Below are 12765 nucleotides of genomic sequence, written 5' to 3'. Positions count from 1 at the left end.
CACTGTTCATGGGTACTAACCCGGAGGAGGACCCACAGGACTTCATTGATGAGATGCACAAGACTCTTCGAGTTATGCGTGCTATTGATACAAAGGCAGTGGAATTGGCCTCCTACCGCCTGAAAGAGGTGGCATATTCTTGGTTTGAGTTGTGGAAGGAGTCCCGTGAGGATGGAAGCCCTCCGACAAGGTGGGGTGAGTTTGCCGATGCCTTTATGGATCATTTCTTGCCTGCCGAGATGAAGGCAGCCTGTGCCGCTGAGTTTGAGAACCTGAGGCAAGGTAGCCTGAGTGTGTGGGAGTACCATATGAGATTCGCACACCTGTCCAAGTATGCTATTTATAGGTTGCCCACTATGGAGGCTAGAGTGCGCCGGTTTGTACAGGTCCTTAATACCTTAGTAATTAATGAGGCCGCTACAACTGCCTTGAATTCTTATATGGCCCTGTTTGCGGGCAACTTTTGTGGTTCTTCTTGTGGTGGTAGGTCAATATTCAAGGGAGGGTCATGAGGGCCACATCAATCCTTCGCTCAATCTTCGGCTAGTGCACCATCATCAGAGCCCAGTCAGCAGCAGTGGAGCCATTTTAGGCCCAGTCAGGGCAATAGGGGCTCCTACCAACAGGGTCTACATGGTGGTAGATTCCAGTAGCAGCGGACGCCCACATGCCCTAGGTGTGAAAAGATACACTTAGGAATATGCTACATGGACTTACCCATAAGCTACTGATGCGGATTGAGGGGTCACATTTAGAGAGATTGTCGTTCATCCCGCCAGGGTGCAAGCAGGGGTACGACACAGCCAGCCAATTCTACAGCTACTACATCCGCAACACCTCCTCCATCTTGAGGCACTTCAACACCCGCAGGACGTGGTGCAGCTAGGAGTGGAGCACAGAGTTTGGGAGGATCTAGCCGTTTCTATGCTATGAGGGGTCGCCAGAATTCAGAGGCTTCTCCAGATGTTGTCATAGGTATATTAACTGTCCAATCTCATGATGTGTATGCTCTTTTTGATCCCGGTTCCACTTTGTTATTTATTACTCCTTATGTCGTTATGGAATTTGGGATAGAGCCAGAACAACTTCATGAGTCGTTCTCTGTATCTACTCCGGTTGGTGAATCTATTTTGTATGCGCGGTTTTATAGAGATTGTGTTGTCACGTTGTGTCGTCGGGACACCATGGCCGATCTAATTGAATTAGGGATGGTCGATTTTGATGTAATAATGGGGATGGACTAGCTTTATTCATGTTTTTCCAATCTTGATTGCCGAACCAGGACTGTGAGGTTTGAATTTCCAAATAAACCAGTTATTGAGTGGAAGGGGGATGATGTGGTGCCAAAGGGTAGGTTTATTTCTTACCATAAGGCCATGAAGATAATTAACAAGGGGTGTATCTACCATTTGGTACGGGTTACGGACATCGATACCGAGGCACCTACACTTGAGTCTGTGCCTGTTGTGAATGAATATTTGGAGGTCTTTCCGGAAGAGCTTCCTGGGATCCCATAAGAAAGGAAGATTGATTTTGGGATTGATGTGATGCCAGACACGCAACCTAAATCTATTCCACCCTACAGGATTGCACCGGCATAATTGAAAGAACTAAAGGAACAATTGAGAGATTTGTTATAAAAGGATTTTATCCGGCCGAGTGTGTCTCCTTGGGGCGCACCAGTCCTTTTTGTAAAGAAGAAAGATGGGTCACTGAGAATGTGTATTGACTATCGGCAGCTCAATAAGGTCATGATCAAGAATAAGTACCCACTACTAAGGATAGATGACTTGTTTGACCAATCCCAAGGTGTTAAGTACTTCTCCAAAATTGATCTACGATCCAGGTATCACCAATTGAAGATCAGGGAGCAGGATCTTCCGAAAATAGCTTTTAGAACCCGATATGGGTACTTTGAATTTTTGGTAATGTCGTTTGGGATAACAAATGCCCCAGCATCTTTCATGGATCTTATGAAGCGTGTTTTGAAGCCGTTCCTCGACTCTTTTGTGATAGTGTTTATTGACGACATCCTTGTATATTCACTCAATCGAGAGGACCATGCCGACCATCTCAGGTAGTTCTGCAAATCCTATATCATCAAAAGTTATATGCAAAGTTTTTGTAGTGTGAATTTTGTCTTGAATTTGTCACATTCTTGGGTCATGTAGTCTCTAGTGAAGGAATTAAGGCTGATCCTCAGAAAATTACAGCTGTGAAGAATTGGCCGAGGCCTACAACTCCAACAGAGATTCGCAACTTCTTAGGCTTAGCGGGGTATTACAGAAAGTTTGTGGAGGGGTTTTCTACTCTTGCCTCTCCGTTGACTAAAGTGACGCAGAAAAAAATTAAGTTCCAATGGTCAGATGCTTGTGAAATGAGCTTCCTGGAGTTGAAATCAAGTTTGACTATGGCACCGGTGTTGAACCTACCAGAGAGTATAGATGGATTTGTGGTATATTGTGATACTTCAAGAATCGGGCTTGGGTGTGTATTAATGCAACATGGAAAGGTGATAGCTTATTCTTCTAGGCAACTCAAGAATTATGAAAAGAACTATCCAACACATGATTTAGAACTTGCGGTGGTGGTATTTGCATTGAAAATTTGGCGTCATTATTTATATGGGGTCCATGTGGATATATTCACTGACCATAAGAGCCTTCAATATATTTTCAAACAGAAGGAATTGAATCTGAAGCAGAGAAGATGACTTGATTTACTCAAGGATTACGACATTGATATTCTATATCACCTGGGAAAGGCTAATGTTGTGACAGATGCTCTTAGCCAAAAATCTATGGGTAGTTTAGCACACTTGGAGGCATATCAAAGGCCATTGGCCAAAGAAGTTCACCGATTGGCAAGTTTGGGAGTTCGTCTTGCGGACTCTAGTGAAGGAGGGGTGATTGTGCAAAATAGGGTAGAATCATCACTTGTTGTGGAAGTCAAGGGGAAGCAATACAATGATCCATTGTTAGCACAACTGAAAGAGGGGATTCATAAACATAAGACCATGGCCTTTTCTCTTGGCATGGGTGATGGTACACTAAGGTACCAAGGGCGTCTATGTGTTCCAAATGTAGATGGTCTACGGGAGAGAATCATGACCGAGGCTCACACTTCTAGGTATTCCGTGCACCCGGGTTCTACAAAAATATATCATGATCTTAAAAACGTCTACTGGTGAAATGATATGAAGAGGAATGTAGCGGACTTTGTGGCGAGATGTCCAAATTGTCAGCAAGTGAAGGCCGAACACCAAAAGGCCGGTGGGTTGGCACATAACATAGAAATTCCAATGTGGAAGTCGAAAATGATTAATATGGACTTTGTGGTTGGACTACCTCGCACTCCTCGTAAGTTTGACTCGATTCGGGTGGTTGTGGATCAACTCACGAAATTGGCACACCTCTTGCCGGTTAAGGCCTCCGACACATCGGAACAATATGCTCAGGTGTATATCAAAGGAATAGTCAGGTTGCATAACACTCCAGTATCTATCATTTCTGATCGGGGGGCACAGTTCACGGCTAATATTTGAAAGAAATTTCAGCAAGGTTTGGGTACTCAGGTGAATCTCAGTACAACCTTTCATCCACATACCGACGGGCAAGCAAGGTGGACTATTCAGACGTATGAGGATATATTTCACGTTTGTGTTCTTGACTTCAAAGGTTGTCGGGATGATCATTTTCCCCTCATAGAATTTGCCTACAATAATAGTTATCATGCTAGCATTCAGATGGCACCGTTCGAGGATTTATATGGTAGGAGATATAGATCTCCCATTGGATGGTTCGAGATTGGGGAAGCAGAATTGATAGGACCGGACCTCGTGCATCAGGCTATGGAGAAGGTTAAGATCATTAAGGAGCGGTTGAAAACTGCTTAGAGTCATCAAAAGTCCTATTCGGATGTCTGTCATAGGGATTTGGAGTTCAAAGAAGATGATTGGGTATTCTTTAAGGTTTCCTCATGAAGGGTGTAATGCGATTTGGTAAGAAAGGGAAATTGAGTCCGAGGTATGTCGGACCATACAGAATCATTCAGAAGATTGGTGAGGTGGCATACAAGCTTGAGCTACCACCTGAGATGTCACTAGTAAATCCGGTATTTCATGGGTCTATGCTGAAGAAAGTAATTGGAGACCCGACATTCATTGATTTGGTTGATACTATTGAGGTTAATTAGGAATTGACTTATGAAGAGATTCCAGTTTGTATTATTGATCGGCAAGTTCGAAAGTTGAGAAATAAAGAAATTGCCTCCGTGAAAGTGTTATGGCAAAACCAGCTAGTTGAACAGCCACCTGGGAGGCCGGGGAAAAAATGAATAAGAAGTACCCTCATTTGTTTGAATAGTCATGTATTTATAAAGTTGTGTTCTATGAAAATGCTAAGAGTTATCTTCTATGAGTTATGTATCCATTGTACAACTGATGTTAAAAGTGTTCATTTTTTGTAGTATACTGCCCGTAAGGCCTCAATTGCCGTTGTTTTTATGCTATCTTATGTCATTGGTTCAAATACATGCTGTTAGAATTGGTTTCTGTGATTCTTTGGCAGGTGGTTAGGCCCAAGTGTAGAGGTGACTCTGCCGAAATTTCTGAAAAATTTGGGAGTTAGTCAAATTTGGGGGCTTAAGATGTATGGAAGAAGAAACGAGTTATATTAACTGTTTGGGGACGAACTCTACTCCTCATTCGAGGATGAATGATCCTAAGCAGGGGAGAATGTAAGGCCCCGTTAAAAATTTCCTAATAATTTAAGATTATTAAATTGCTCCAACGATATTTGGGAATAACGTGTTAGAGTATTAAAGGAGACCCGTGGGATAGAACCACATTATTTTGAAATATAAAATATATGTTTGAGGTGTGTTGGAACATACTAAGGAGTTTTGTGAATGGAAAGAATTCGTGTGGAAGAAGTTGGATACGTTACGTGGAAAGGATGTCTCAATTAGCACAAGATTCTACTTCAAAAGCATTCTGCTACCAAACTATAATGACTTAGGAGGTGAGCTACCTATAAAATTAAAGCCATTTGAGTCTAGTTTCTAACGCTTCAAACCGTTCGTCATTTGGACACTCCTACAATAAGTCATGTTCAAATTCCCAAAGTCTAGAAGAATATGACCGTGTTATAACCCTTGTGAAACCAGGTCTATAGCGCGCTAGACCGTTCTATAACCCTCGCAAAGCCAGGTGTGTAGAGCGTTATACCGTGTTATATCCCTTTCAAAGCCTAGTCTGTAGCTCACTACAGAGCTCGCGAAGCCTGGTATGTAGCTCGCTACAGAGCTCGCGAAGCCTGGTCTTTAGCTCGCTACAGAGCTCGCGAAGCCTGGTCCGTAGCTCGCTACAGATCTTGCGAAGCCTGGTCTGTAGCCCGGTCCATATTTTTGAGTGTTTGTTTTTCTAATATTATAACCCGATCCTATTTCGTTAAATAGACGATATTTACCATTTTTGAGCAAAACCCTGATATTTTGCGGGTGAGAGAGTGACCTAGAGTGGAAGAGAGTTCTTCAACAATTTGTTCTTCAATTCTTGCTCGAATCTTGAAAGATTAACAAGGAAAATTCACTAGGTCTTCATCCTAAAGGTAAGATTCTACGCCCTAATCCTCAATCTCAAATTTTATCTAGAATTGGGTAATTAATGAGATGATTCTTGGGTATGAGATGGTTATTTTGTATGCATGTGTTATCAAGGGGTGTAGGAAATTTTTTGACCTAAAAATGGTAATGAATGGGTTGTGGGATGATGAAATCCTCCATAAAAGGACCTTGAAACCTTAATGCACGCCTAGTGTTTGATAAAATGCTCAAATGAGCTAAAACCATGATCATCTTCCTAATTTTGGTTCAATCTGTTATATTTCTAAAATAGATTGAAGTTGCTAAGAATTCCGGAATATTTTAGAGTTTAAGGAAGCTCTAATGAGGTATGTTGGCTAAAGACTTATCTTAGGATTAAACCCAAAAATTATCCTTGTAAGTTCCAAGTTGTTAATTATAAAATTGGCTATTCCGAATAAGCTTGTGTTGAAAGATATATGTTGAATATGTATCCCAAAATGCTTTTATCATGTTATGTTATTAATTGAGAATATGTTCAAAGTAGCATTAATAATGTTGCGACTTCAAGTTAAGTTTAAACGAAGTCTATTATGCCAAATTTTGTGATCAATCTCTATGTGCCTAAGACTCGTAATTGCTCACATGTGTACTAAAAACTTTGATTTGTAATGCCTTGTTGTTGTTGATGATGATGATGTTTGAAAGTGAAAAGGTAAGCATAGAGCACTAAATACGCCCGACGTGCCAAGAATGATTTTATAATTGTGGCCACTAGTGCCAATGAAATGAAAAAATATGAAAGAAGTATGAAATGAAATGATTGGTATAAAAAGGTTGATGTCTCGATTGAGATGGCCTAGCCGATCGGGTTGTGATCGGACGCCATGCCGCACACATAGTGGTGATTGTGCTGGAAATTATGATTGTGGTTGATGTCTCTAATGAGACGGCCTAGCCGACTGGGTCGTGATCGGACTCCGTGCTAAAAGTACGGTAGTATTGGTATTGTGAATATTGGAATCGTGAATGGTGGCATATTGGTACTAGAGACTCCCAACTTAAAATATGGAAATTTATTTGAATATTATATTGATCCTAATTTGCGGTTTGATGTTGTTTGAGGCTTCCACTGATATTATGATTGTACTTAATTGTATTATTTATCATTCTATTAAGAGGGTATTTTGTCATTCATACTAGTACTATTCCATATGTACTAACGTCCCTTTTACCGGGGGAGCTGCATTTTCAATGGATACAGGTGGTTCAACAGTAGGAGACACTGATCAGTGATAGTGGTACACCCTCTTCCCAACAGACTTGGTGAGGTCATGTATCTTTTGTTCTTTGTGTATTGTGGTTGAGGTATAGCCGGAACCTAGTTGCCGGCATTATCATAGTACTCTTCTATATATATAGTGTCTCTATAGTCATAGTGTGGGTTGTAAATCAGTAATGGGGAAGTCAAACTAGTTATGTTGTGTTTGAATTTCTTGTTCCACTTTAGACCATAAAAGTGTGTGTAATTTGAGACTTTAAACTGAAGTAACTTATGCTAAGGAATTGGTATTTTATACATGATCACCTTATTGTCTAATTAATGAAATTATGTATTCTCTTTTTTCATGGAAGAGTTTGGGTAGAAGGAAATCTAATAGGCTTTCTCGACTGGGTTTACTCGGTTGAGCCCCGGTCGCGCTCCCCGAGCTTGGGGTGTGACATCCCTGTTCCCCTAAATAAGATACCCCGTATGTGCTTTTAATTTTTTATGACTTGCGGGGATGGTTAGTTCGGGATTGGGAAGGATTTGGGTTGAAATCAATACACTTAGTTCCTTATTATTGTCTTAAAAGGGTTAAGTTGACTTGGGCCAACATTTGTAGTAAACGACCTTGGAATCGGGGCTTAACTATCCCGATAGGTTTGTATGATGCTTTTTGACTTGGGCATATGTTCGGATCAGATTTTGGATGACCCTGGAGCGTTTCAGCGCATAAAGTTGAAAGTTGGCGCATTGAAGGCTTTTAAATTCTTTAAATTTGGTTTGGAGTAGGTTTTGGCGATATCAAGGTCAGTTTGCAATTTCGAGCCCGGGAATAGTTCTGTATGGTGATTTAAGACTTGCACGAAAATTTTAGTATCATTCTGATTAGTTTAAGTATGATTCGGTGCGTTTGGAGCAAGTTGGAAGAACTGGAAGTTCATAAGTTGATTCAATTTGGTTTGGAGTGTGACTCTTAATTTTGATATTGTTTTATGCTTTCTGAGGGTTCGAACAATTCTATTTTATTTTTTTGAAATTGTTGGTATGTTTGGACGAGGCCCCGAGGCCCTCAGGTGCTATTCGTGTGATGCGCAGAACATATTTGGGATTGAAAGAAAGGCTGAAGTAGGAGGGCTCTGGTGCAATCGCACCTGCGAAGAACCTGCCACGAGTGCGAGCTCGCAGGAGCGAGATAATTCCCGTAGAAGCAGTCTAGCGTGGGCTGTCCAGTGATCGCAGAAGCGGACTAGGAGCCTCACCTACAAATGTGCAGGTGCGAGGGAGTTGATCGCAGAAGCAGGGAAGGTCGCAGGTGCGAGGGAGTTGATTGTAGAATTGGGGAAGGTCGCAGGTGCGACGTGTACGCTGCAGAAGCAGACTCGTAGAAGCAAGCTGTTGTCCGTAGAAGCAATGGAGGTGGACCTGGGCTTAGTCCGCACCTATGAGGTTTTGTCCGCAAAAGACGAGTCGCAGGTGCGACAGTGGCATCGCAAATGCGAAAATCGCTAGAGGCAGAAAGGTGCATTTAAGTGGGGACTTAGGCATTTTACCTCATTTCTTTCATCTCTTGGGCGATTTTGGAGCTCTTTGAAGAGGGGTTTTTACCTAGCATTTTGAGGTGACTAATTGCTTTATGAGATGAGTTTAATACATATTTTTTTTTTGCTAGATTTTTAGCATATAAAGTGTAGAAATTGTGGGTTTAGTTGAAAAATCTAGGTTTTGATAAAAATGGGATTTAACAACGAAAACGATTATGAAATTGGGTAAAAATTATATATTTGAGTTCGTGAGGTTATGGGTAACAATTATAATAAAAAATATCCGGAATCTGGGCACGTGGGCCAGGGGTGAATTTTAGGAATCTTCTAATTTGGGTTGGGTAATTACTCTAATAGCTAAATTATTAACTTTTGAGCGTATATTGATTATTTTATATAACATTTGGCTAGATTCGGATTGTTCGGCACCAAGTTGGGTTCTTAGAGTGAATTTGTGGCCGAAAAGTGAGTTTTGAGACGAGGTAAGTCTCTTTCCTAACCTTGTAAGAGGAAATTTACCCCATAGGTGATTTAAATTACTATTTGTTTCTAATTGTGGGGGGCTACGTGCGCACGAGGTGACGAGAGTCCGTTCGTAACTACTAATTATACTTAAGTCCGGGTAATTTAGGACTCAAATCATGAAATATTTATAATGTTTGCACCCTACTTGTTAATTAAAGTGCCTAAATTATATTTAAACTTGATGAAGGATTGGTAAAGACCGAATTTCACTTGCTTGAGTTTTGGCGGGTTACTTAACCATTAATAGAAATTGTGCTTCTTGTGTATTAGCCTTATAATTGCTTTTAAATCGGATGTTCATAAAGTAATCTCTCTTCTTGTGGAGCGAGCCGAACACCTCGGCAGTAAAAAAGATGCATCTATGGTTCGTGCCACTCAACCCTCGGCAGTGTACGCATTATTCTGGATCGTGTCGTACGACCTCGGCATAAATCGTGCGTGTTAATGCTTGGAGCCCGAATATACTTGATACTATTTTCATGAATTAAGAGATTATAATTTATTTAATTGTTCGGAATTTATTTGGAATTATCATGTGTTAGTGGAAGACTTTTGGAATTTACTATTAGTTAAAGAATTATTTAATCATTGATGTCTTTGTGCTAATATTATTATTTATATATTCTATATCTATTTAGCATTCCTGTATTTTATTATTAGCCCATAGTAAGTGTTGACGTCGACCCCTCATCACTACTTCTTCGAGGTTACACTGGATACTTACTGGGTATATGTTGTTTATGTACTCACACTACACTTCTGCACTAACCGTGCAGAATCTGAGGCAGGTGCATTTGGCAGTCTTCCCGGTGCGCATCCCTATTACCCCGAGGCTTAGTGGTGAGCTGCTTTCTGAGCCCGTTCTGCAGCACCCGAAGTCTCCCTTTTGCATTTATTTTCTGTCTACTCTGTTTCAGACAGTAGTTTAGAGTTTTGTATGTTCTACTAGTTGCTCGTACACTTATGACATCAGGTCTTGGAACACATGCTAGTAGACTTTATGATTTCGGAGCATTTATTTCACCGCATTTGCTCACTCATTTTTCTTTTTTAAATAAGCTTCCCAGTCTTGTACTGGGTTGTATTATATCCAAAAAGATACAATAAAGAGGGGGACTTGGCATAAACCTCTTAACAAAAACTGTGTAGTTCCAACTGTTGGAGTTATACACAGACGAGAAATAGAAAAAAAGATAATTAGCTTAGAAAGAAATGCATGTCATATCTGATTCTTATTCTAGGTAGTTGCCACTTATCTAATTGATAAGCTCGCCTAGCATCTCTAGGAAGATCCTGGAAATGAAACATCACAGATTCATGTTGAGTAGAAGAGGCCATCTTTGCAAGTCCATCGGCCACTTGATTAGCCTCTCTGAAACAGTGCATTACTTCAAATTAGACTGTGATAGCAACTGGAAAGTGTCATCTATCACAATCTTTATTTTTCCATTGTCCACATATATGTTCTTAAGCATATTCACCACAATAAGTGAATCCAGTTCTAAATCCACCTCTGTGTACACATTATTCAGACACCACTCAGTTCCAAACCTAGCGGCAATAGCTTCCGCCAAGTTGTTACTACTGCAGCTAAGTGTTATGGCAAGAGCCATAATTAGTCTCCCTTCATGATCTCTTAGAATGCCTCCGGCTCCTGCTTGTCCACTCCCTTGTATATAACTCCCGTATGTGTTAAGTTTGTACCTACCTTTACCCAATAACTGCCATAAGATAATTATGCTTCTTGGTATAGGCCTTAACCTTTCTACCATATCACAGATATTGCACCAGGATTGATCCATAGAGCAACTAGGAAATGCCAATTTCATAATTGTTGTAAGGATCCAAGAAATTTTACGTTTAATAAAACTATATACCATTCTCCTGATCTCCTCTAATTACCAAATTTATATGAACAGAAACCTTTCCAAATTTCCCAGCATATAACCACGGGAGTGACCTGCAAAACCATCCTATTGATATATTTCTTTGGCTTGATACTGAACCAGTTATTAAAATTTTGTGCTACAGGTATTGGTTAATGTTTAATTCCCAGTGGTGCTCCAAAGAAATTCCACATATGTCTTCTTGCTATATCACTCTCAACAAACACATGTTGCATTGATTCACATTTCGGCTCTAGACAACAAAGCCATTTGGAAAAGAAAACAATTTCAAATCTAGTTAAAATATCATCAAAAGGAAGTTTCCTTTTAATCATTCTCCATACCAAAAAGTATATATTGAAAGGAATTTTCTTATGCTAGAGTTTCTCTAGGAAATGACTATGTTGACCCCTCACTCTACAACTATCCATGTCGATTTGGTAGTAAACTTTTTGTCTGTGGACGGCTCCCATACTGCATAATCTTGCTGATTACATCTACCTATATCAATAGTTTTGATATGTTCCACCATATTCCTAGATAGGTATCTCGCAAGATTCCTTGTGTTCCATTCTCCTTGATAGAGGAAATCAACCACCTTAATATTATTGGATCTTGAAGGATACGGTTCTAGATTGGCTAAAGCTCCTTTACCCGTCCAGTTATCCCACCAAAAATTTGAGTTACCTTTGTTGATCACCCATTTCATGTTTTTTTCTGTGTGCTCCTTGACCTCCATCAATTGCTTCCAAGCATGTGATTGTCCAGATCTCCACTTTTTTATTACCGGATGTTTAGATTGGCAATACTTAGCTTTCAAAAAGGATGCCCAAAGGGAATTATTGGTTCTAGAATTCTACCACCTCTTTATGGCTAAAGTATCACTGATTTCTTCAATTTTTCTAACCTCAATATCACCTTCCTCCTTAGTATGGCAAATATTTGTCAATGCACTCCAATGATACCCATTGTTATCATTTTCTGATCCCCAAAACAACTTGGAGAAGTGTCTTTTAATAAGCTTGATAGTTCCTTTTGGTGGGCATAATGCAGCTAAGGTATAAGTGGGGATTACCTGCAGCATATATTTGATAAGTATCATTCTACCCCCATGTGATAAGAGTCTACCCTGCCACCCACTCAACCTTTTAACTATCTTATTTACCAGACTATCAAAATACACCAATTTCTTCCTCCCTACATATATGGGGCAACCAAGGTATGTAAAGAGGAAGTTATGGTTCATGAAACCAGTGGCCCCTGTCATTCTATGATTCTGGAGGGTGACGCTTTAGGATCAGTAAGAAATAAACTCTTATCTCTATTCAACTTCTGCCCAGATTATTTCTCATATTTCTTGCTACGCTCTCGCCCTCCTTCCATCCGCGAAGCTGAGGCGGGAGAAAAAGCGTAATTCCCCGGTGTCATAGGTTACCTTTCTATCTTCCTCCCCCGTGACGTTCCCAAAGCGATCGCTATCCTTTTCTTGCTTTCTTCTTGTCTTGAATTTTTATAGAACGGCTTTATATCAGGTATAGTTGGTTAGGATGAAGCGTTAGTAGATATAGCAAGTGTGCCGGGGATGCGGCTCGGGTATAGTAGGTCTGGACGCCTAGCATGAAAGAGCCTTCTCTGGTAGCAGCACTATACCTTAGTATCTCTCTAGCTTCCAGTCTATATAAAACGTAGTTAGCAGAGGTCAGTCTGTCTGGCGTTTCCTCGCGTAAAGGACTACTTTTGCATCGGCTCTCTCTCGTTATAAAGATGGTGATAATGGATCCCCTTGCTTAAGTCATGTGCTGAGGTGAAAAATCTTCTCTTTTTCCATTGATAATAATGTTGTACCACACTCTAGCTAACAATCTCCAAATTAATTTAATCACCCCTTCCGAAAAGCCAAACTGCCTCATGACTGAAGTAAGAAAAGGCCAAGATATTCTGTCATATGCCTTAGCCATGTCAA

General features: G+C 40.5%; 1 protein-coding gene across 1 annotated transcript; it reads right to left on the bottom strand.

Moving 5' to 3' along the window:
- Positions 1-10301: 10301 nt before the first annotated feature.
- Positions 10302-10796, bottom strand: LOC138905461 (uncharacterized). Its single transcript, XM_070193983.1, has one exon. It carries the CDS (start codon positions 10794-10796, stop codon positions 10302-10304), a length of 495 nt encoding a protein of 164 aa, XP_070050084.1.
- Between the last annotated feature and the right edge of the window lie 1969 nt (positions 10797-12765).

Source organism: Nicotiana tomentosiformis, chromosome 2, assembly GCF_000390325.3.
Source record: "Nicotiana tomentosiformis chromosome 2, ASM39032v3, whole genome shotgun sequence".
Taxonomy (NCBI): Eukaryota; Viridiplantae; Streptophyta; class Magnoliopsida; order Solanales; family Solanaceae; genus Nicotiana; species Nicotiana tomentosiformis.
The sequence above is the reverse complement of the archived record's forward strand: the minus strand, read 5'-3'. Positions and strand labels throughout refer to the sequence as shown.